This window comes from Perca flavescens, chromosome 4, assembly GCF_004354835.1.
Source record: "Perca flavescens isolate YP-PL-M2 chromosome 4, PFLA_1.0, whole genome shotgun sequence".
Taxonomy (NCBI): Eukaryota; Metazoa; Chordata; class Actinopteri; order Perciformes; family Percidae; genus Perca; species Perca flavescens.
The window spans coordinates 5923917-5950338 of NC_041334.1; the positions used below are offsets into that span (position 1 = coordinate 5923917).

The following is a 26422-nucleotide window of genomic DNA, read 5'->3' on the forward strand; positions in this document are numbered from 1 at the left end:
GATCCTGACTCAGACCCAAAACTGAAATACTTTTAAGGCTGGGGTCTTCAACAGGGGGTCCTCAGAGTCGGGGGGGGGGGGGGGGGGTCACTAAGGTAGCCATCCACAGACACAGTTCATCTTAAGGATTTACTGTGCCACATGTATGTTCAACATTAAAACACGATTTAAAAAATCATGACATTAATTAATATATGTAGTAGGGGGTCCCTGCTTTATCTTTCAGTTAAGGGGTCCTTGGCTTGAAGACCCCTTTCTGGAGGGGTTAAACTCTTTAGTCAATAATATCAAAGTGTAGGAGTATACACAAATTCTAACCAGTAAATAGTTTCTTTCTCAGCCGACGGTGTCTCCAGCCTCCTCGGCCGACATGGCTCCCATCTCCTCCGGTTCATCTACCTGGACCTCCTCAGGCATCCCCTTCTCTTTCGTCTCTATGGCGACAGGAATCGACCCGTCCTCCAGCGGCAGTCAGGCGACGGTGGCGTCAGTAGTAACCAGTACCTTGCTGGCCGGCCTGGGCTTCAGCGGCGGTGTTATCTCCTCCTTCCCTAGCTCTGTTTGGCCGAGCAGAGCGCCGACCCAAAACCCAATCTCCACGCGTCAGAGCACAGACGCCCCCGGGCCCGCCAAAGGCGCCGCGGCGGTCGCAGCCACAGATAACAGCGAAGCTGGGGGTGAGGACGGAGAGAACAGCAAGGGCCAAGGAGAGGACGGAGAGAAGGAAGACGAGGATAAGGACGAAGAGGAGGAAGAGGAGGAGAAAGAGGAGAAGAAGGAGAGAAAGGGATCGGGAGGTGTGGGCGAGGCTGGGAGGAAGGACAACAGCGCGGCGGTGAATGAGCCACCCAGCCAGACACCGGACGCTACCGCAAAGGAGAAAGAACCAGATCCAACCAGCACGCCACCTGGTAAACAAGGCCAACTGGAGGTGTATACCCACAATGCATTTGACTCCACTGCCGCCACAGAGGCAGCCAATGAAACGGCAGAGTTCCCTGCCCCCAAGGACCCAGCAGTGACGCTCAGACCCAGCTCAGGGGGGGAAAAGAAGCACTGGCCTTTCTCCATCCACACTGGTGAGTCTAAAGGCTCATTTAAACAGCAAGCCTCGATCATTTGTAGAGCAAGAACTAGAAAGGTGAAATTCGATGAATTTGCATCACTGCAGAATCATTAATTTTCCCTTTCTCGTACTAATTTGATCACTTGTCAGGCCAACAAACGGACAATGTACTAGTATAAATAAATAAAAGCATGGTTCTGTTGCGCTGCTAGCAAATCATGGACAGGTTTGAGAAAGGACTTCCAGGTAAGCGTAAAACAAAAGATGAAGCTACACCAAACAGCACAACCACCAAAACAACGACAAGAAATACGGAGCGGTGACTACAATTTCATCTATTGTGCCAACTGCCAATCCCCCAGTCAAATTGCAAGGGGGCGGGGGGGAGCAGTGGGGCTTGAAAATATTTGTATCAAATGGGGGGCCCGGCAGAAAAAGTTTGGGAATCACTGGTTTAATTAATCCCAAGTATCATCTTACATGCACATAAAATAAACTAACCAGATAAGGTCCAAATTGAGCATTTGGAAAGTCCCGATGCAATTTCAAGAAATCGTCAAAAATGAAATCATTCATCCAAAGATTTCATATCTAGAGCTCCCAAGGTCCGCCTAAAGGACTTCTTAACGTGTGGTCACACTGACAACATTCATATATTCATAAGTGTTGTATGAATTGAAATTGTGTATATCCTTACAGATTTTATGCACCTCAAGGTGGTAAGGCAGTGACACATGGGGTCCTTTTGTGCAAATAAGTAAAGTAATAATGGGCCTACCACTGATTTGACAGAGAGTAACAATTGCTTTTTATTGACACAGTAATGTTTCCAGAGTAAGATACATGTAACATCACTATTGCTGCTATCATGTTTCTGTGGAACTTAACAGGAAGATGTGGAAGAGGGGCTGCTTTGATCACACTTACATTCTCTCACTGCTATCTCCCGGAGGTGTGACATCAATGGTTATGCAACTTTTTTTTAATATTAAGATAGAGAGGGATGTGAAAAGAAATGAAATGCATCAGCTGATTCTGGCAATGTAGTGTATGTGGCACTTTGCAAATGATGCCTCAGTGAGTCCAAATTTAATCTCATAGTCTATTTCATTAACACTGAGAATAAAGATTAAGTCAACATTTAATATTGAAGCCAAAGGACCAAAATCTTTACTAAATAATATATTCTTTCTCCAGTTACTACTCTAAAGACATTTTACACAGATAAAAGTAAAAGTACTTTTACTATTAAAGAAAGAAAAAAGAAATGATATGCAACACTACTGTAGAATTAAATAACACCTTTAGGCTGCAAAATAAATTAGATGATGAATCATTGCATCGATGCATCGCAATGCGGACATGGACGATTCTGCATCGATGCAGTGACAGACCATAATCGATTATTGCCTACTGATTTTGCTTGTTGATTTTACGGTAGCAGTTTTTTTTGTTTTTGCCTTTTGTCTGCTGTGTTCAGACTCCGCTATATTCAGGGAGTGTCATTTTTTGTCATATCTGACTGCTTGAATTTGTTAATGAAAATCATGTGTAGCAATATATATTAATATTGAAGAGGTGACGCATCGTGACGCACCGTGGCGCATCGTGACGCATCGTGACGCACCGTGACGCATCGTGGCGCATCGTGACGCATCGTAGCGCATCGTGACGCATCGTGGCGCATCGTGACGCATCGTGATGCATCATGGCTCATCGTGACCCATCGTGACCATCGTGGCACATTGTGGCTCATCGTGGCTCATCGTGACCCATTGTGACTATTGTGGCACATCGTGGCGCATCGTGACCCATCGTGACTATCGTGGCACACCGTGGCTCATCGTGACCCACCGTGACTATCGTGGCTCATCGTGACCCATCGTGACTATCGTGGCACATTGTGGCGCATCGTGACCCATCGTGACTATCGTGGCACATTGTGGCGCATCGTGACCCATCGTGACTATCGTGGCACATCGTGGCTCATCGTGACCCATCGTGACTATCGTGGCACATCGTGGCGCATCGTGACCCATGTGTTCCGGTTTCAGAATGATGACGACAGTTGGAGATCAATTACCAGTTGGTACAAAACAGGGTGTTGGCTCCACGGGATGATTCTTTTTTCTCGTCAACTATCATGTTTTTCCCCAAATGATGTTCACATTTTTAGGCATTCTATTATCAAATGGCATGAAAAAAAGTAGTGCATAAACTGCTGTAATTGAAGCATGCAGCGGCAGCGCCGCCGCTAGTTAGCTTGGCGTAGTGAATGGAATCCTAAGTTGCCGTTAGCATGCTGTGAGTAAAAGTGAGCCAAAATAAGACAAAAAAAACCACCTAATTACTTGCACTGAGACAAAAAATGCGTTGGCCCACCTATCTACAGCCCTATTTCAACAAACGGTGGCGTATTCCTTTAAGAGAAATTATCATAACGGACAACTTAATCAAATCAAGGTAAAAAGCTTACAGTTTCTTTTTTTGATTGGTTGAAAAGATAAAACAGGAATACAACAGAGTTGGATAGTAGAGAGTTGAATGTGGGTAAGAGGGGGATGGGCTCTTGCATCAAAGACTGTATATCCAAACTAAAGGCATTACTGTAGTAAGTGGTGATGGATTGTAGTGAAATAGAGTGCATGAATTGCATTGATGTAGAGCAAAGTAAAGTGTTAGAAGCAGGAGCTGAGAGCAGACCTAATGCTTTTCCTCCCCCCCAGCCAAGACTTTCAGCATGGCACTGCATTAGCCAAGCAACCACCATGGGACATCGATTCAATTTCAAGTGCTTTGAAACAGTCTGAGCGCAAAACCAGACATTATTATGAACAAAAGCAATCTTCTGATATTCCCCCGGAAATGGCTTTCTCAATCTCTTTGTCAAAGCACATTTAACTAATTTGATTCTGTTAGAGCTTGAGGGACTCATGGGCAAAAGCTTAAAATTTGTTGCACAACTTTATAAAAGGGGTGACTGTATACATTCTGCTAAGAACCGCTGTTATGGGAGGTGTTTCTTTTATGCTGAGTGCATGCTTTCAACTACAAATCCCAGTTTTCAAGGCAGGGAAACATGAACTAATCTCTAACAAACATGTCTGGCTCCGTGTTGGCAGTCTCTTCTGGAAGTGTGAGTAATAGCAAGATTATTCAAAAAGATGACTTTGTTTCTCAACATGCTGTAGTCTATTTTTATCCTCTATAGGCCACATAATGTTCATTTTGTTTCAAAAATTAGACAACCTTAATTTAATACACTTAATTTACCTCTACTCCAAAACACTGAGGTGTAGTTTAATAGGAGTCAGCACTGTTAAAGGGTAACTACCGTTTTTTTTCTTCAACCTGGAGTTTGGAACAACAATCTTTGACATTGGTCCAGTATTGAGCGATATCGCTGCAGTTGGCAGCGGAGAAACAAGCTACAATGTAAGTTAATAGGGCAATTGTGCAGCTTGTTTACCTTCACTAAAGTGCTCGTTTTGCCGCTGACAGGCTCAGATTAATATTCTAAGTGTCTGACAACATTATGGAAAGGATTTCTAAGGAGGTCGACCATTCTGTTAAAGTAAGATCCTTTTTTTTAAACATGAAAAAATCCACGACATTGCGTTCGCTAAACCCACCAGACTCCATGTAAATAAACAGTAATTTTAGCATCGGAAAATACACTTCATTCAAAGTCGACAGAAACAAAATAAAACTATGAAAAGCCATTTTGGGTCGTCTTTCCACTTTTCCAACCATCACAATTCTAGTTTTCGTTGAAATAAACACATATTTTCCCGATTTACATGTGACAATATGTTGCCTCTATACAAGCTAAAAGTATTGCTTTTTCAAATGGAGTCTGGTGGGTTTAACGCTAGAGCTGTTCCTGGTTAAACAGAAAGGTCTCAAAGAGATTTTAAAGGTTCATCTCTGAAGGGATCCTTTCCATAATGTTGTCAGACACTTAGAATATTAATCTGAGCCTGTCTGCATCGAGTACTTTTACTTTTAATACTTTAAGTACATTTCCTGATGATACTTACATACTTTTACTCAAGTATCATTTTAAATGCAGGATTTTTACTTGTAATAGAGTGTTTACTTTTACTTTTACTACTTTTACTGAAGTAAAGGATCTGAATACTTCTTCCACCACTGGATAGTGGAAAGTTAAAACAGAAGACACGCACAGGAAGCCTGATTTAGCAGCCTGTGGATCTGGGATGTTAAAGCTCCGGTCAATTGGAAAATCTGCAAAAGGAAGCCAAACGTCTCTTCTGTTTATCCTCAAATGTCCTCCTATCTTGCTCTATCTGTCCTTGTTTCTCTCCTGCTCCTGCGTCCTCCCCCTTTCTTTGCCGATAAAACGTTGCCATACTTTCTCAATACTTTTCGTTTTGTTTTCTTTGCTCGCTCTCTCTCTCTCTCTCTCTCTCTCTCTCTCTCGCTCTCTCTCCATCTCTTCTTTTCATCCCTTCTCCTCTTTTCCTCTACCCACTGTCCCCCCCTCCCTTTCTCTCCCTCACACTGTCTCTGCTTCTCCCTCTCTTCCCCGCTCTGATCTGAGTGCTGGCCTACTTTCAGACATGGCAAGAGGAGATGAGGCTTGCAGGCTAGACTCAGCTGCAGGGGATTTAAAAAAATAAAAAAATAAAAACTCTGCTTCATTTAGAGTTACATTTGCGTGTATACGGTGTGTGTTGGGTGTGTTAGTGCCTGAACAGTATATATCTCACTGCACATTAGTGCTGTGTGTGTGTGTGTGTGTGTGTGTGTGTGTGTCTGTCCGTGTGTGTGTTTGTGTTTGCGTGCTACCGGCAAGGGTTTACTTATTTATTTATTTCTGGCAGAGTGCTGTAATCGTAAGAGAAAAGCAGAAGGAAAAGAGAAGGGGACAAGAGGCAGAGGCAGCATCATGGCTCCCTCTGTGTGCACTGTGCATGTCTGTGCGTGTGGATGTAAGGAAGGAGATGATGCAGAGTTAGTGGCGACGCGAGCCAGCTGTGGCGCAGTGCAGGGGCCCAGCCTGATGTAGTGTCTTCGGCTCGAGGCGAAGCTGCAGAGTGAAGGCCATGGGGGCCGGCGTCAGTTCCAGAAACGTCACGGCTGCAGCCGCTGAAGTGGGTAGGTGTCGGTGATGGTTTTGGGGTGGAGATTAAAGGGACCCGGAAAAGCAAGTTGGATTCCTACAGATGACTCAGATTGTCCGGAGGTGTGTGTTGTTTCGATGCAGTTATGGCTGCAACCTCGTCAGAGAGTGTGCAGGGCTCAGGCCAAGCAGGACAGCAGCTGGGACTTGTATTCATTTTCATTATTTATATGATGGTTTGTTTTTGCCGCAGCGCTTTCAGTTTTCCAGGTAGATGTAGGTAAATGAACATCCCTCATGTGTTTAGGAAATATTCCACTTTTTGCTGTCTTACCCAGCATGGGATATTGATCTATTTTATCTCTGTGTCCCGTGTAGAGATACAGTCGGTCCAGGACGTGTTTAGCCTAGCTTAGCTATAGTCTTGTATAACGTACTTGAAGGCAAGACTTAAGTATAAAGTACACGTTTCTTACCAGAAAATTACTTTGGTAGAAGTTAAAGTCTTTTAGAATATTACTTGAGTAAAAGTAAAAAGTATTGATGCTGAAGATCCGGAAACGCTGACCAATCAGAGCAAACTGGGCTTTTAAGTAGGGGGGACTTAAACTTTTTGGCGCTAAAATTTAGGGTTTCTGACAAAGGGCGAATACAGACAGACAGTATGAGAAAAATAATTTAAGCATTTACATTAAAGCATGTAAACATGTTTGAGTAGAAACTTAAAACTCAAGTATGAACCGGAAGATCCGCATGATATGGGACCTTTAACTTGGGGGTTTCTTTTTGCTGCCACTTTTCGAAGAAGCTGGAATGTTAGCACACACCAGGAACTAATCTCCAACAATGTGTGACGTGTGCTTAGTGTGGTGCACAGTATGTTAATGTTAGAGCAGTCACAAGCAGGTTGGTGTCAACCAGCGTGGCAAGATTTCTGGCAACAGCAGTGGTTTAAACATGCAAAATTGCATAGGGCAGCTGTACGCTTTACTAGAGGGTACACTTAAATGTCAGCTTAAGAACAGAACAAATGAAGTCCCATCTTCTTTGTCTGACAGTTTAGAAAATGTCTTCTGACAGTTTTAGTTTTGTTGGAAGGGGATTTTTCTACTTTTGATTTTGTTTCCAGCCTACAGTGTTTAAGAAAGTTTTTATTTAGTCAAAGGGTGCCAGCCAGGTCTCTCTCCTAACATCTAACATAGACTTAGTTAGGTCATGTTTTATGTCTGTTGTATTTTATTAGGATATACAGTGGGGGAAATAAGTATTTGACCCCTTGCTGATTTTGCAGGTTTGCCCACTTACAAAGAATGCAAAAATCTACAATTTTAATCATATGTACATTCTAACAGTGAAAGACAGAATCCCAAAGAAAATTCCAGAAAATCACATCATATGAAAATTGATAACCATCTGATGAGGAAAAACAAGTATTTGACCCCCTGGACAAACAGCAAGTATTCTGGCTCCTACAAGCCAGTTAGTCTTTCTTTAAGACACAGCCCCAATCCGAACCAATTATCTACATCAAATACACCTGCCTCACCTCGTTACCTGTATAAAAGACACCTGTCAACACTCAAACAACCAGCATCCAACATCACCACCATGGGCAAGACCAAAGAGCTTTCTACGGACATCAGGGACAAGATTATTGATCTGCACAAGGCTGGGATGGGCTACAAGAGAATCGGAAAGCAACTTGGAGAGAAAAGATCAACTGTCGGTGCAGTTATCAGGAAATGGAAGAAGCACCACACCACGCCAACCTCCCTCGGTCTGGGCCTCCACACAAGATCTTGCCTCGTGGGGTGTCCCTGATCATGCGAACGGTGAGGAATCATCCCAAAACCACAAGGGGGGAACTGATGAATCAACTGAAGGCAGCTGGGACCACAGTTACAAAAGAAACGGTTGGTAACACACTACGCCGTCATGGATTGAAATCCTGCAGCGCACGCAAGGTCCCCCTGCTCAAGAAGAAACATGTACAGGCCCGCATGAAGTTCGCCATTCACCACCTGGACGACTCAGAAGAGGCCTGGAAGAAGGTGATGTGGTCAGATGAGACCAAAATAGAACTTTTGGCCTCAACTCAACTCGTCGTGTTTGGAGGGCAAAGAACACCGAGTACAACCCAAAGAACACCATCCCCACCGTCAAGCATGGTGGTGGCAACATCATGCTTTGGGGGTGCTTTTCAGCCAAGGGGACGGGACAACTCCATCGTATTGAGGGGAGGATGGACGGGGCCATGTATCGTGGAATTCTGGACCGACATCTCCTTCCCTCAGTGAGAGAGCTGAAGATGGGTCGAGGATGGGTGTTTCAGCACGACAACGACCCTAAGCACACCGCCAAAGCAACAAAAGAGTGGCTGAAGAAGAAGCACATCAAGGTTCTGGAGTGGCCTAGCCAGTCTCCAGACCTGAATCCGATTGAAAATCTTTGGAGGGAGCTTAAAATTCGAGTTGCCAGGCGACAACCTCGGAACCTGAATGATTTGGAGGCTGTCTGCAGGGAGGAGGGGCAACATCCCTGCCGAAATGTGCACAAACCTTGTCACCAACTATAAAAACCGTTTGACATCTGTGCTGGCCAATAATGGCTTTTCTACAAAATATTAACATGCTGTTTGTCCAGGGGGTCAAATACTTGTTTTTCCTCATCTGATGGTTATCAATTTTAATAAATTCATATGATGTGATTTTCTGGAATTTTCTTTGGGATTCTGTCTTTCACTGTTAGAATGTACATATGATTAAAATTGTAGATTTTTGCATTCTTTGTAAGTGGGCAAACCTGCAAAATCAGCAAGGGGTCAAATACTTATTTCCCCCACTGTAAATCGAACCACGCAAGTGTGCACATGTTCACCCTATACACATTGATAACACACCATTCAAGGGTTGAATCAAATGTTCATATATTTAACACAAAAATAATGAAAAGCACTCCAAATCCCATAGTAAAGAAACGTATTAAACAAAATCCCAGTCTCAAAGTCCACCAAGCCAAAAAATCCAACGAAAAATTTCACTTGGGTTTTTCTTATAAATTAAATTGTCCGTGAAGAAAACAAAAAAATATCTGTTGAGTTTGTTGTAAACAACAACGTTTAAGCTAGACTTAGACTTAGACTTCTCTTTATTGATCCCTTTGGGATGACTCCCGCAAGGAAATTAGATTTCCAGCAGCAGATTTTAGCATCTTACAAAACACTCTTTAAATAGAAAAAAGATAGAAAAAAGATAGAAAAAATACAGTACAATAAACTTTTAGCTAAATATTTTTACAAAAATAAAAAAAATAAAATAAAAAAAGAATACATATACATATATAGATATATAGGACTGTGTATGGTATTGTGTTATTATACAGTTAATAAATAAATGACATTTAGCATAAATTAGCAGTTAAGAGCAGTTAGAGTGTACAGGTATGTCTGTGAGTAGATTAATAATTAATAATTTATTGCACAGTGTTCTGTTCTGTCCTCTTTACCCTATTTCCTCCTCCCCCCGAGTGAGGAGTTGTACAGTATGATGGCATGAGGGACAAAGGAGTTCTTGAGTCTGTTGGTCCTATACTTGGGAAGCTCCTTCATTATGCAACAGCATTAAAAGAAAACTTAAACCCAATTCCATACTTAATACATATCAGATCAGGTTGTACTATTCTTTCAGTTAATGTATGCAGCCTGACTTTGTGTGTGTATTTTGCGTTTTGTTTTGCCCCAACCAATCATGTTATTTCCAGTCGATGCAGAAGCTGTGGCAGTGGTTTCCAGGGGTGTAATAGTGATTGGAATATTTAAACTAATATCCAGAACTTTAAAGCTTTAGTGCAGTGGTCTTCAACGTTTTTTAAGACAAGGACCCCTTAACTGAAAGAGCCACGGAGCAGGGACCCCCTACTATATATATTGTAAAAGTGAAGTTGCATATTAACCTGGACCTACAATAACATGTAGGGCGGCCTAAATCCTTTAAGAGTTTAAACTTTCAGTTTAAACTCATTCATATGTGCACACTTGTGTGGTTTGATTTATATCCTAATAAAATACAACTGACATAAAACATGACCTAACTAAGTCCATCTTAGATGTTAGGAGAGAGACCTGACTGGCACCCCTTGACTAAATAAAAATGTTCTTAAACTCTGCAGGCTGGAAACAAAATCAAAAGTAAAAAAAAATCACCTTCCAACAAATCTAAAACTGTCAGAAGAAATTTTCTAAAATGTCAGACTGTTCCTTTGAAGAAGATGGGACTTCTGTTCTTAAGCTGACATTTAAGTGTACCCTCTAGTAAAGCGTACAGCTGCCCTATGCAATTTTGCATGTTTAAAGCACTGCAGTTGCCAGAAATCTTGCCACGCTGGTTGACACCAACCTGCTTGTGACTGCTCTAACATTAACATACTGTGCACACAGTTTGTGAGACCACACCAAGCACACGTCACACATTGTTGGAGATTAGTTCCTGGTGTGTGCTAACATTCCAGCTTCTTCAAAAAGTGGCAGCAAAAAGAAACATCTAAGTTAAAGGTCCCATATCATGCTGATTTTCAGGTTTATACTTGAGTTTTAACTTTCCCCTCAAACATGTTTACATGCTTTAATGTTTAAAAAACCACATTATTTTTCTCATACTGTCTGTACCTGTATTCACCCTCTGTCTGAAACACTAAGTTTTAGCGCCTGTCTCTTTAAGCCCCCCTACTGAAAAGCCCAGTCTGCTCTGATTGGTCAGCGTTTCCGGGTCTTCAGCATCTGCGCTCTCTGATTTCCTGCAGTCGGGGAATGATTGTAACAGCACTGTAGCGGCACTTTCTACCTATATATAGTGTATTTGTGACATCACAATCGTACAGGAAGTCCTGATGGCTCGTATAAAGGCACAGTTTCTGAATACAGGCTGTGTGCATTTCTTTGTGGATCGAGTATTTTAATACTTTCACAGTATTTATATAGGACCTAAATCTGCTTTGTAATCAAAGACACGTGGACGTCTCATTTTTTACAATATGGAACCTTTAAGTGAATTTAGAAGTTTTGCTAAATATTTGTAATACAGTATTTCAGTTCATTTCAAAATGTGCACTCAGAGATCAACATGTTTGTTTCACTTTCTTCCAACACTTGATCAACGGCATTCAGTGTTAAAAAGAGGGAATTCCTCTTCTCAGTCAACTTTTCTGACTTAATTCATATATTTGTCTTGTAATATGACGGCCAACATATGAAAGCCTGAACCATTGATCATGTTTGATCCAAGACAAAGGTGTTATTATAAACAGTAACTCTATCATTCCTACTTTCTTTCTTCCCTCTTCGTTATTTCTACTACTAATAGAAAACTAAAAGTGACAGAGCTTTTTAAACAGTTGCTCTTAGACTGCGGAACACTTTGCCTCGTGTTTTAAGAGTGGCTGCCTCTGTCAGGCGTTCGTTTAGCCACATTGTTGACTGTATTACTTCTATATCTTATGCTTCTGTGTTCTACTATGATTTACTGTGATTTATTGTGCTTTTTATAATAATCGATTTGTTTTTAATGTATTTATTTATTTGGCCTGTGAAGAACTTTATGACTGTCTGTGATAGATGCTATATAAATACACTTTACTTACTTACCTACTTACTTAATTAATTTAGTAATTATTATTTAATTTAAACCTCTTAGACACAGCAGCCTACCCCAGACTGCAGACTGCATTGTGACTGTCCACATGTATTAATCCTAAAAAAATATATTAAGAATCTGCATTCCTGCTAATTTTTACTCTTTCACCCTTCTCTACTAATATAATCCATCTCATCCACCTGCTTTTCAGTCATATCCTTATTCTGCCTGTGGACATTTCTTTCCCTCATTAGTTTCTCTCAATCTTTTTCTTCCAGACGGTCCCAGTGGCGTGACCAACATGACCCACCATGCCAGGCCCGGCACTGGGGCGGGGCTGGGCCGTGTGGAGTGGCTGGTACCGTTGGTGTTGGTTTCAGCTCTGACCTTCCTGTGCCTGGTTCTCTTGCTGGCTGTGCTCGTCTACTGGAGGTGGGTGCAACAACACCAGCACTTATCAGCTACTTTTGAGTTGGTGGACGCGAGGTTGGAAGGTGGATGGTTGACTGGGAAGTTGTAAATCTGATACTGCATTTGTTTATGGTTGAAGATGGGAAAGGGGGTAACACACATTACATCATTGCCAAGCTTGTTACATTAGAGATAGTGAGGAGTGAAAAACCAGCCTTGTCATTTTTGCCAGAGCAGCTTGTGTCTCTGAAGCCTGAAATGATTGTTGAAATGTATATAAATGCCTGTATTTATTGCTGATTCACTTAAACTATTTGTTCAACACACCGTGAATTTGTTTCCGCACTTGCCTTCACACATACACAGTAAAACTTGTGTAGAGTAGTTAGAGAGAGAGAGAGAGAGAGAGAGAGAGAGAGAGAGAGAGAGAGAGAGAGAAGAAAGAGAGAGAGAGAGAGCAGGGGCGTGGGCTAGAAGGGAGGCACAGGGGGGCACCGGCCTCCCCTGAAATATGATAGCCCCCCACTCCCGGTGCCCCTCCTCCGATCCATTGGGCTAGAGTGCTGTCAATCTGGCAATTGTGATTTCCATTGGATCAGAGTACTGTCTCTTGGCTGCCTGTTCTGCCAATCTTCCCAGCCCTTGTCACATGACCATTTAATGTTTCCATGACGACTTTCCAAAATTCTGATGCCATGGATCCAGCACTGTAATAGTTTTTTTTTTTTTTTAAGTGACAGACTGAGCCTATATAAAAATGTGTATTGTATATGAATGTGAGGTTTTATTTAGCAGTATTACATTGTGTTGTTTTTCTATATTTATAAGCAGATTTTCTATGCTGTAATAATGATAATCTGATAAAAGTCCAAACCATCCAAAAAATGCTTTCACACTAGAAACAAACCGGACAATGGTTCAGCTTGATCCGGTTGTCCCGCGTCCCGTTGTTGTTTTCCTAAACCCAACCGTTTAGTTTTCCTAAACCCAACCATCCGTTCTTCTTTTCCTAAACCCAACCGTCCCGTTCTTCTTTTCCTAAACCCAACCGTCCCGTTCTTCTTTTCCTAAACCCAACCATCCGTTCTTCTTTTCCTAAACCCAACCATCCCGTTCTTCTTTTCCTAAACCCAACCGTCCCGTTGTTGTCCCGCATGTCATGGAAATGTAAGCCCACCCACAACCTTTTTCTGAAGGTGTTCATTTCACGCAATTCTTCCGTGGGCCCATCACTGAGTTTTCGGCGATCCGTGTTCATTTCACGGAATTCTTCCGTGGGCCCATCACGGAATTTTTTGCGATTTCCGTGAAACTGCCACAGATTTTGAGTTAAGGGGCCGTGTGCATTTCTGTGAGATCAGGTTGGCCAGGGAAATCACGACAAATATGATTATGTTTATGTTACAAGGTAGACAATAATTTTAAGTTACGATACTTGCTACAAGTATCGTAACATCGTTCTAGCGTTATGCACAACCATGCTATAGTTAGCCAAGTGTTAGAATCATTTCATTATCAAATGATAGACAGGAGCACTGAAGATATATTAAAGTTAATTTTACTCAAGAACCCAACAAGGAGGCCTTCTCCACACTACAGTATAATACAGACAATGACCTAACGAAACGCTCTCTACAGCTGCTTTTTATAATAAATGTAATAAATCATGATAGACAGTGGATGTGGTCAATTGTTATCTTGTCAGAGTCGATGATGTCTCCCCTGTCTGGTCTGGGAGCTCATGTATGCCCTCAGGAACACACCATGCTCAGACAAGGACAAGCAATGGTTCCCATGTTATCTTGTTTAGAGGATTCAGTATAATATTATTCTATGCAAACAGTTTAATAATAACAAGAGGGAAAGCATGTATCATAATTTCCCTAACACCAAGCAAATATAAATCTTTGAATTTACACAAATAGGCAGAATTACCTTTTGAGAAGAAAGCAGGCAACTTCGGCGTCCCTTTTAAAATCCTTGCTCCTTATGAGCTCTTTCCATCTTGGAAAAGCCACTCCAATATTCACTTTGGTCTTGTTGCTTTGCCTGTCGCATTGTCATTTTAATTCTCTTTTTAACTTCCTTGGCGACTCCGTTACATGTCCTCAAGAATAGGCTTGATCCTCCATCTTCAACAGGCTTTCAAATCTGCCGGCAGTCACAAGTAATCTTCTCCCCCTATGGCATTCGTCGCAGTGCCACTGAGTGTAAAAGTGCAAAAGGCTGAGGTATGCCCCTCTTTGGCTAATGTATTTTAAAGATGGAGGCGCGACATGTCGGCCGTCGTATGTATTCTGAATGATTCTGAATGGCAGATTCTACGCTAACGAGAATACTTTGATTAGTTGGTGGAAATAATCACACATGAATGAGCACATACTTGTGAAAGAACAAAGTTTTTTTTTGCTAAGAATCAACTCAAAAAAAATGACACAATGGAGCTTTAATGCCCAGCTTCATGACAGGCTGAGAGGCACTGGGAGTTGTTCATTGTAAATGTATCCTCTGTGTAATGGTGTCGGGGGATGCCAAATCTTTTGTTGTGTTAAATAAAGCTTAATAAATTGATTAAAAAAAACAAAGAGTATTACCTGAAACCTCCAGGGTGGCCTATTATGGGGAGAACACATGTTTCAAGATAATATTTAACACAGTTAATAAGCTTTTTAGGATTTCAAATCACTAAATGTATCTTTTCAGAATTAATTTCCATTTAAGGCAGAGACAAACCAAGTCCAGATTTTTAGGATTCCCTGGTGTATTCTGGCAATGGAACCTTTAGGGAATTACACACGTAGCAACATTTGATGAATACGGTTATGTTTGCACCCACTTTGAATGTTACCAGCCGATTGAATGGGTGTTCATAGATATGAGGCGGCTACTCAACCTCCTAGTTGGCTCAGTAGGCCGTCATCATCCATTGGTAAGCTGGCTCACCCATTCCATATTAGACACTCAGAGCAACTGCTCGAAGTCCAAGATGACATAGTGGCAGTTCAGTCCTTAGGGAGTTGGGTTTGGAACCGCAGGGTCGCTGATTCAAGTCCCCATACGGACCAAATTAAAGAGTGTGGTACCAGTTCACCTCCTGGGTACTGACAAGGTGCTCTTGAGCAAGGCACCAAACCCCCTAACTGTGTAATGTGTATTCTAATAACAGAGTGAAAAAAATTGAATTTCCCTTGCGGGATTAATGAAGTATAATTTATTATTATTGTTTCATAGAGCGACAATGGTAGGGAGAAGTACTTAAAGACCGAATCTACGCGTAATCAGGAAGGTTGGGGCGGTGGATGTGTCAAACAAACACACAGCTTTTACCCCAGAGAGTGGTGTTCTTGGCCCGTGTGAAACCAACTTTCAACATTTTCTTTTTTTGGAAGTTAACTTACTTATGTAGCTTTCCCTAGCTAACCTTCTTACAGTAACTAACGCCATGATAGTTAGTATGTTTGTATTTTAACTCATCCACGATCTTTTACTAAACCTAACCAATTAGCTTTTGTTTTGTTTCAATTGACAACAGGACTCCCAGAGCATTAAAAAGTGACGCTATGGGGACGCTAACGGCAAATATTACAATATCAATAGATGATGATGGCATTCTGAACCTACTAATAGGTGTAACAGGCCCCTTCTAATCCATACCCATCCACAGGCTGAGAAGTAATGGTAACGCCTATTCAATAGATTGATAACGTTTGAAACTAAGACAAAAATAGACTGCCATGTTTTCATGTTGTTATGAAAGATTATCACAACATATTTTACCGAAACACAGGTTTACCATTTGCATTGGTTAGCAGAGCAGTGGTGCTGTTTTTAAAGCGATTTTGAAATCAAAATCAGAGCCAGACATAATCCAGTCCCTGGCTTCTCAACATCTTGAAATGACATGAAATTCCTAGGCTTTCATAAGCTCCATATGGAGATGCTTTAACATGACGTCTGTCTGACTCGGACACGCCTCTCAAAAGCTCACGAAAATCTTTTAAACGGACCGTTGTCGATCTGAAATGAAGAGTCCGAGGTGCAGACAGCCCCACGTGACGCGTTCGTCCAATCAGCTGCAGCCATTATGGTTGTAGGAGGGTGTAGACTGTTTTCCTTGCTTGTCAGCTCCAGCTCATGAAGTTACCTCATGGTGAGTTGACCCTGCATGGACCAGCTGTCAGACTGTATTAGACTGGCTTTAGTCCGAGTAGTAGACTGAATGTCTGAAGGAACCAACGACACCATACAATCGTTGTGTCACAAGCTACAATGACCACATCCAAATGTCAACTATTTTGACAGTCTATGTGGGTGGAGACTATTCATCAACGATCGACGATTTTAGCATGGGTTCAAAGAAAGGCCAAGGCAAATTCAGAGGAAGCCAGGAGTATATCTTATAGCAGTGTATGGCAGTGCAAATCAGTGGACATATGAACAAAGCACTGAGCACAGGATAAATGTTTTATGCTTTATGAAGAAGACATGATTATAACATGTTCCTTCCTAGCTTGACATTAGGTTGGAGATACAAAAGTTACAGTCTACTGTATTGGCATATTGTAAAGGCATGGAACTGTAAATCCATTATTGCCTGAATATTACTTGTATTTGTGGTCTAACAATGTCTTCGTACCAAACTAAGAGCCTGTCATGTCAGCAGCCTTCTGGTTTTATTAAAGTGCTCATATTATGCTCAATTTCAGGTTCATAATTGTATTTAGTGGATATATCAGAATAGGTTTACATGGTTTAATGTTCAACAAACACCATATTTTGGTTGTACTACACATTGCTGCAGCTCCTCTTTTCACCCTGTGTGTTGAGCTCTCTGTTTTAGCCACAGAGTGAGGCATCACACTTCTATTCCATCTTAGTTGGGAGTCGCACATGCGCAGTAGCTAGGTAAGCACTACAAGCCAGTCAGAAGCAGAGTATGAGGGTGTGCCACGCTAGCAGCTAGGCGGGAATTATAATGTGTGTTACAAAGTGACCACGTTTGTCTCTGAAGTAAAGGTGTGTGGCATGTGACGAAAGACAGAACATGAAAGTAAGCTATACCTACACAATAATCATAAGGTATGCAACTTGGTGCCCGACAGATACCTAACATAATTGTTGTTTTCTTTGTTTGTTACAAACCTTTCATATCACATGATCTCTGGACTAAAATCAAGTTTTGCTTTCAGAGTTCTTGAGAACACTGGTATGCACTGGTTAGTGTGCTAACCAGTGGTAACCTGTAACCTGTGGTTAGTGCTGAGGAAATGTGTGTAACCCTATTAACAACACACACACACACACACACACACACACACACACACACACACACACACACACATAAACACACACACATACACACACAAGCGCAGGCCTGGCAGGTGCTAGGGGTGTGTTGGGGTATGTAATCCTATTGCGGAGCAAAGCTCAAGTCACAATCCCGTGTCCAACGCAGACTCCTCCCCCGCTGCTGTCCTATTGGCCCTCTGACAGCAGTTGGCGCTGCTGCATTCAGGTCAAATTGGAAAGAGGTAAATATGAGCTTCCTAACATGAAAGGTTTACCTTACTTGTTAATACAGTTAATTTACTTTAAGTCTGTAAATGCTGTTGGGAAGCACATTGGACTTCAGCTGATAAGTCCTATCTACAGATGCAGGACAGTGGGATGATTCTTTTTTATTACAATTTGACAGTATTCACATCTTCAACACTGTCACTGCAAACAATAATGTCATTTATACACATACTTGTAAAATGGTTTAAAAGACTTTTACTTAGTTGCAACCAAAAATCCACTTTAAACTGTAGTGCGCAACTATTTTATATTTATGCATGTCCGTAACATTCAAGCCATTGCCAAATGAGTTGAGACAAAGCTAATTAAGACTATCAGCTCCACACAACTCTGTCTGTATTTCTCAGTATGGCTATGTTTACAAAATGGTGTCGTCGGGCGACATTCGCGCACAGCAGCTCGAGTGATGCATTTTATGTCACCGCTGAGAAGGACAACAGTCAGCAGCGCTCCTGCTTGCGAGACGAAGAGGAATAAGAAGGCGTGTCTAAGAAAAGAGAATAAGCGGCAACGAAATGTTTCAGTGATGTCAAATGTCAGTGCTTGTACTGCTAAAGAAAGACCTGTACGTTAGGCAGAAAGACTAAAATCTGAAAAAAGAAAGTGACTGATGGCGAAGACAAACACAGATAACCATTGGTGCGTCTTTTCCTAGTTGGAGAGCGATGAAAAAGGAAAAGGACTGAGGTCAGACACGGATGTTGCCTTATGGCTCTTGAACAGCTTAGTAATGGGTTTTGTAACATGCTAGTAACATGCTATTGCTATTTCATTCACTCAACCATGTGGATGCGCCAACAGTGTTGTCCTCATTACTTAGAATTCCTCATTGGGGGAAAGACAGAAACTACGCACTATAGCTTTAAATCATGTATTTAGAAAATATACTTAGGAAAGACTTTAGTGCATTTCTAGGTATAGCTAGAATTACTGTGTATACACAGTAATTCCTTAAAGTGTTGTCTTCTGCTGTATGTTCAGATAAAGATAAAAACCCTTTAATCTAGCCCCTTATTTCTTTTAAGAAGAATATTTTTGGGGCTTTTATAGCCTTGTAATATAGAGCAGCTGGATAATAACAGGAAATGGGGGAGAGAGTGAAAGAGAGGGGATGACACACAGTGATGGGACACAGGTTGGATTTGAACCTGGACCACTGCCAAAGATTCAACCTACATGTCAAGCTGAACCAGGGGGAGCTAAGTCGTCCCTAGCCCCTCATTTCTCACTACAGTAATTGCAGTATTTTTGACATGGGGGGGGGGGTCAGGAACCTTTTGTTCTTTTTGAGGACAGAGTGAGTTATCTGTAGCGTAGAGTATCAAAAACTACCAAGTACTGAAGGTTGGCTTTGAATTCTCGGTCAAATAGTAATTTACTGACTTACTGTGGCTTTATCTTAGTTTATAAACCATTTCTACCAACCACAAAATGATTCTGTCAACTTTGTCCCAGGTCACTTGAATGCATCATGACACCAGCTGTCTCACACCAGGAAGTGGCTTTGGATTGACCTACGTGTGTATGTGTTTGTGTGTGTGTGTGTGTGTGTGTGTGGGAACAACCCCCTTCTTGCGTTATTAGTAAAGCCGTTCTCTCTCCTTCTGTCCCTCCGTCCCCTGTGTACTCGTTCATAGTTCATGTCAGCAACAGCATGCGGAAACCTCCATCCTCTTCTTGTTCACCAGGATGAACACTTTCTGCTCTTTGGTCTGTATCAAATACAGGTAGGGAGTGTATGGACACACACACACACACACAAACACACACACACACACACACACACACACACACACTCTGATAGATGCAGTGAGTGTTGAGTAATTGTTGTCACTGGAAGTTGCATTGGTAGCTAAGGACAAAAACATTTGGCAGTCTTCATGTTAACACTTTGTAATAGGAATGGAGTGTAGCTCAGTAGGTTTTCAAATGTGGGTACAAAATATAAATTAGTCTACTTCGATGTGTCAAGTAGGCACAGGATGACATCACTAAAGAGCATCAGTTTCTGTATTTCTGGTAAATAGTGATGTCATTGCTGTTTCACTGACGTTTTCTTCCCGGCAACTCTTTTGATTCTGTGTTTTTTGTTCGGTATATTTTTGCTGGAGTGGAGGGCTCTACAGTCCTATATTTATTAAAAAATCTGGTTAACATCAGCCCTCATTCAACAAGTCTTCCCATCTAAATGACAAAACAGGTGGTTTGTTATTGCATTCTAAAATCCCCCATGTGACAGTTTTCTGATCTGGTGCCTCTATGGGGAGTACATCTGGCAATGCGAGACTAGAGGAATACTGAAGTCATGGTGAAAAGAAACCAACGGTGGCTGCTGGTAGGAGACAGGATGGCAACATCAGTCTCCCATGTCAAAGTCAAACACTTTGTCCACCTAAACACCACGCCTGACCCCCTCCCTTTTGCATAGGGTTGGGACAAAATATTGATACGACAATATATCGTTGTCCTTCTTTGTGAGATAAGAGAATCAGAATGCCCCAGATGCCCCAGTCATGTTTAAGTTCAAAGTCTGGAGGCATCGTTGCTCTATAGTTCTGTAATTGTATTTTACAGAATAACTTTTCCTGCAGAATTGTGCTGTTTTCTAACAGTTTGGACTCGCAGTGGATAAAGAGAGAAAACCTTCACTTAACCTTTTCACACCCATTTTGTATTCATAGTTAGACCGATATTGTGATGTATCATTAGAGGATTGTCTAGCAAAATATAAGAATTACTGTATCGGTATCATGAGCCATGTATTGCGCTTTGTATCGGGAGCTACCTTGTGATTAACACCCTTAGTTTTGCAGCACTATAACATATATCATCATTGTACGTTGATGTACCAACTGAACATCATTCATTCATATAAATCATGCAAAGACTACATTTTGAGAAAATGGAACAACCATTCACAAGGTGTAATAAAGATATTATTGCAATGGATTCATGTAGTGATGAAGGCTACTGGAAGCCTTTCAAAATAAAATCCTATTGACTGAACCATTCAGAAGGATGTAGTGATAGGCCGATTAATGTCGTTTTGAGATAACGGGCATCGGCCGATGCCTGCGCTCATGTGGCCGATTAACCAAAAATGTCTGCAGACATATCTGCAGGAAGCTGGGCTGCTGTGGAACAAAGTTAGCTATCAACCTTGTGTCAATTTCTCCATTCTACCAGGCAGACATCAGCGTCACGGTAGTAAGCCTTTAACCAGATAAACTAGCTTACAGGGCTTGAAAAACTATTGAATGGACGTCCCCAGCCCCCAGTTCTTCTCCTGACGAGTAAGACATTTATCAGATTTGTCATTTGGGATGGTTATGGGACAGTCAGCAAGTGCTTTTAGGGGCCGTCCACATGACAACACAATGCTTTGATTACGTCTTTTTTCCTTTGCGTTTTCATAAATCTGCTGCATGTTATAGCCTACAATTAAACAGACAAGGCAGACAATAACAGTGTTAAATATATGTTCATGTAAGTTCAGCAATTTTGTGGCTCATGTGTGTCATTATGATGACATTGCTTTTCTTCAGTTGTGATAGAAGAACATGATATCAGCAATGTATATCACTGCTGTCTAAATATCGCTTCAAGTCTTTAAGTTTTTAAAGCCAAAGCTTCTGATGAACGATCCAGCAGCTGCCGGTTCGGTCTACATGTTTGTCCTCTCTCAATTCAATTCAATTTTATTTATAGTATCAAATCCTAACAAGAGTTATCTCGAGACACTTTACAGATAGAGTAGGTCTAGACCACACTCTATAATTTACAAAGCCCCAACAATTCCAACAATTCCAGTAATTCCCTCAAGAGCAAGCAGTGCGACAGTGGCGAGGAAAAACTCCCTCTTGGGAAGAAATCTCGGACAGACCCAGGCTCTTGGTAGGCGGTGTCTGACGGGCCGGTTGGGGATATGATGAACAGTGGCGATAATAGTCAATGTGCTCTTATGTGTAGCTGCACGGCGCAGCAGATACGTGACGTATTACGTGTTGCGTAGGTAGGTTAGAGGTTACGCAGGGACAGGAATAACATGCAGCTCATCAGCTGTTTCCTAAAAATAAAGATGAAGTCGGAAGTCTTTTGAGGACGAGTCTCAAGTCAAGCCTGAAGTCACTGTGCGTGCAACTTAAGTGTGACTCGAGTCCCCATCTGTGGCATCGGCCATTGAAAAACCCATATCGGTCGACCACTAGAACACAGCAGAAATATTACATATACACATTGATTTCGTCTTTCCCAAATTAAATCTCAAAACCTCCGCTCAGTCCAGTTCGGCCTTAATGGGTAACTTGTTTGGTTTGGATGGTAAAAAATTAAAGTATACTTGTCATTACATGTAGGCTATTTATAATATTACAATAATAACAAACATATCTTATCTGTAGACTCAAATGTTTGTCAAAGCAGCCTGGCAGCTGGATGTAAATATAGCTAGTCTACCTCCTCTCTCATGCTCTGTGTCTCTGGATTTGTTTGAACTTCTTGAGTGTTTTCTGAGAGAGGAGACTAGGATACCTCTTTTGCTTCCTTCTGCTGTATTTAAACTCAAACTTGTCTCTAAACGCCTGATGCAGATCTCCATTTCAAAGCAATCTGATGTCAAACATCACATATGTGAATTGTCAAAGTCACCGTCACTGACTAAAAACAAGACAGGAGACCTACTGATGTGTCTGCTCCTGAAAGCTTCCCTGTACAACTGCTTCTACATGTACTGCATGTGACTTCAAACACACCGAGAATGAGGCACATTCTCTGTGTGTGTGTGTGTGTGTGTGTGTGTGTGTGTGTGTGTGTGTGTGTCAGCTACAGTACACACTGTAATGCTTAGAAATTAGAAGTTTGCGATGATATGTACAGGAAGTGTTGACGTTCATGAGAAGCTCCGACAAACTTAGTGTGCATTTGTAGTGTGCATTTGTGTTGATATTTAATTGTGTGTTTGTGTGTGTGTGTGTTTGTGTGTGTATGTGTACCTGTGTGCGTGATAAGATAATGGTTTCTCTCTCTCTCTCTCTGTCTCTCTCTCTCAAAGATGTATTGTATACAGACTAGTGGATAAGAAAAATCATACTGTTTAGCAGAGATCCACTTGCCTATCATTTTTTCCAACCCACTTTAGATGAAACCATGCCAACACAGCGTTGTCTCTGCTGTGATAGGCTAGTACCCGTTGGAAGTGTGTTGATCATGGATCCATGGTGTGGATGAAACATTAATCTGTTGAATTTTCCTCATTCAGCAGCTACTTAGCTAGGTTACTAATTCCACCATGCTTACATGGTGCTCTCCTCCCAGAAATGTAGTACATAGTAGCGACAGGGAGTAAGGCATATATAATTGTTGGGGTTTTGGAATTTATAGAGTGTGGTCTAGACCTACTCTATCTGTAAAGTGTCTCGAGATAACTTTTGTTATGATTTGATACTATAAATAAAATTGAATTGAATTGAATTGAATTGAATCCAGACTTAATGACAAAATAGTTCTAATAGCATTGCCTTCCTCAATGACCAATGTGAGTGTTTTCTGATCAGGATTCCCCATCATTAGTCCTTCCAAAACTGTTACAAAAATAATTAAATTACATGACTTTCTGGATGCCATCTCCATGGCATCTCCAAGAATTTTAGTTTAGGCAATCACACCCACTTGCTAACAATTGGAGAAATATGGCCGACATGGTAAGAAATAAAAACAAGTTGACCATATTGACTGGTGGAAGAAGACGGGATGTAAACAATTGTCTCGGGTGCCATAATAGTCAGTCAATCAGAGAGAGCTGGTGATTTCATGTGTATCATTGGAATCTGCACCCATTGGGGTTAGCATTAGGAACTTGGAACTAGGAACTATTTATGGAAAAAATGGGTAAATGCTCTTCCCAGTTGACATGTACGAATGTACTATTTAACAAGTGACAAGTGCACAAGGCATTTATTGATACTGATGACCACCAAGGATTCATCCTTTTTATCCTCCAAATTCAGGTGAAAGGAGAAATTGTTTCTGTGTTTGACCTCAAATGAGAACTACAACGATTGTTTGTAAAGCTCTCTACTTAGGGAAATAAAAGACATTGTTAAAATGTGACTTCTCTCTCTTTCTGCCAGGCGCTGTTTCCAGACAGCCCACTTCTATGTGGAAGACCACAATTCACCCAGGGTGGTACCCAATGAGACGATCTCTGTCATCCCCATTCCAGGTAACAACCAACCACAGCACCTGTATGTCCCCATGCAAAGCTGCAGGCCTGATGGGCTGGCATACCTTGCAATATTATTATTTGTCTGATTGTTTGTTTGTCCACCATTGCTGTGTAAGTCTAAGTAGATGGGTCATATTTATCGGTATTTGAGAGTAGAGATAGATCGATATATGGTTCGGTCCATTCAGTGGTGTCCACTTTTGATATGTTGAATATAATACAGTTTGCATGTGTGCAAGCATAGATTTAATTGAATTCTATTTTTTTGACCCTAATTACATACATACACCCCACTTTGGAAGTATAAATCAAAACACATGTATGCCTAAAGGATGCAGGGCATTGTCCTTTTGAATGTGACTGGACCTCCTGCGTCCACTTTCTTTTCCTCTGAAACATTTTCCTCAGCCTGGTCAGTTTAAAGGGTTCCAATTGCTCTGTAGTCACCATCAATGTTGCAGGTGGTGTTCATCTCTGAAAGTTGACCATATGCTCATATATAAAACTTGTCCTATTGGCCTTTTGTCAGTACAGCTGGATGATCCTTGACTATTGAACCATCGCAGAAACCTTTTCCTTGAGATGAGTGACTGGTTTGTGTGATTTAAGTTAAACACGCTTATCTGACAAGTTCATGTGTCTGTAAAAAGCCCAGCTAAGAGCAAGTGATTTCTTAGTTTTGATTTTCATTTTATTTTGAAGGTCAGGCAAATTGGGAGAAAAAAAACAACTAAATGTGTGCATGCAGAAAAGTAGAAGGCTTTAAGGTATGGTAGAGCTTGGTAGTGCCTTCAGTCAAATATTGGATATCGGAAATATGATCTGAAGCCACATCACAACCTGTGCTGTGTCAGTAAAAAGGTTTAAGTGATTCTCTGTCTGTCCGTGTGTGTGTGTGTGTGTGTGTGTGTGTGTGTGTGTGTGTGTGTGTGACACAGAGTGATAGAGAGGCTGTGCCCAGTTCACCAATTACAAAGAACACACATGGTGTATATAAAACCTCCACAGGGCGTGAAAGCTGCTCCAGCTCTCGTCTTCAGGTCCAGGATTTGGATCCAAACCCATCATATCAATTGAAAGCTTGTGGGGCCTCTTTACAATGGGCCCTGGGTAAGTCCAAAGGCCTCCATTCACACACCAGTGCCAGTGTGTCCATCATGGCAGAGTCCAGCACAGACAAAAAGGGCTCTGTCACTGAGCCTATGTCCTATACCCCAGCGGGGACAAAAGGCTCTCTATGCTCACCATTCACCATTAATTTCACATCACTGTGGCAGGATGTGTTTGTTTTTTGATAACCACTGGAAGTGTCATGTAGTTTTACATACGTGTGGAGGCTAAATATCAGGAAACACTGTGTGGATATCAGATTCCACTGCAACACACAGGCTTGTGGATGGCCATATGCTACTTGGGTCTCAATAGGCTTATAGCTAGAGCCACACACATCCCATAAGCCTCTTTTAGCCCTGCAGGCAAGAGCCACTTACTACAGAAGCTTCCGGTAAACACACACACAAACATGACAGCTGTGTTTCATGAGCATGGGAAGATCAATATCTGATGATCAAATGCTGCTAATTTGGTATTAATACCTATGAAAAACCACAGTTATTACAGTCATTCATTGATTATTTGAGGTGTAATGATACAGTCACCTTGTTGTTTGTCACATTAAAGGGAAATTCCACCAATTGTACCCCATCAAAGTGTGTTTGCAGTGTTGGCCAGTACAACTGCATATGCAAACAAAGTTGACGTAAGAAAAGTCTTTAGTGTCTCCAGAGGGAGCTGTGTGGCGTCTGAAAAATGTCCTCAAGCGAGGAAAGTTCATGCCCGCATGTGAGCCGCGGATTAATTGCAGAGTTTAACCTCACGTGACACTACGTGAAAGGGGAAGGTGTTAAACCAATTGTACCAAAACACGGAATTGGACTACTATTTAACTTGGCTACGAGATGTTTTTCTTTGGTGCTGGCTATAAACCTCTTTGACTTTCAACAAAACTAATATATCTACTGTAAATAGGCCACTGACATCTTTTGGATGCATTTTCTGGGCTAAAAATAAACCAATGTATAATTTTGGATTTGGCGATCCATTTATCCACAGTTACATATGGGCTACACATGCTCACTGTAATGTTCCACTATGAGTCGGAGACAAGAGTGAAGTTCTCGCATTAACCGGTTTATTAAAGCACACAAAACAGTGGCAAGAAAAACTTACAAATGTGTCGCCATGTCTCACAGAAAAACTCTCACTCAGCAGCCTATATGACGGGCCAGGCCTCCTGCTCCACCAAACACCAGCACGCACACTGACCATTCATGTGCCACGCATTCCCACACTCTAAGACATAAATCCGCGGGGTGACCTCTATCTCACCCAGTAAGAGCGTGTGCCCCATGTAGCCTGAGTCCTTTGCAGCG

At 41.6% G+C, this 26422-nt stretch overlaps 1 protein-coding gene across 2 annotated transcripts in view; it reads left to right on the plus strand.

Annotated features, from left to right (window-relative positions):
* The window catches only part of ptprga (protein tyrosine phosphatase receptor type Ga), a 509782-nt gene that overhangs the window by 452029 nt on the left and 31331 nt on the right, over nt 1–26422 (plus strand). Inside the window, exons 12-14 of one of the 2 annotated variants that reach the window (XM_028575592.1) lie at nt 329–1079; nt 12058–12211; nt 23896–23987. In XM_028575592.1, the coding sequence (XP_028431393.1) occupies nt 329–1079; nt 12058–12211; nt 23896–23987 (997 nt within the window). The remainder of the gene's footprint in view (nt 1–328; nt 1080–12057; nt 12212–23895; nt 23988–26422) is intronic. The other variant, XM_028575593.1, reaches the window with a different exon arrangement.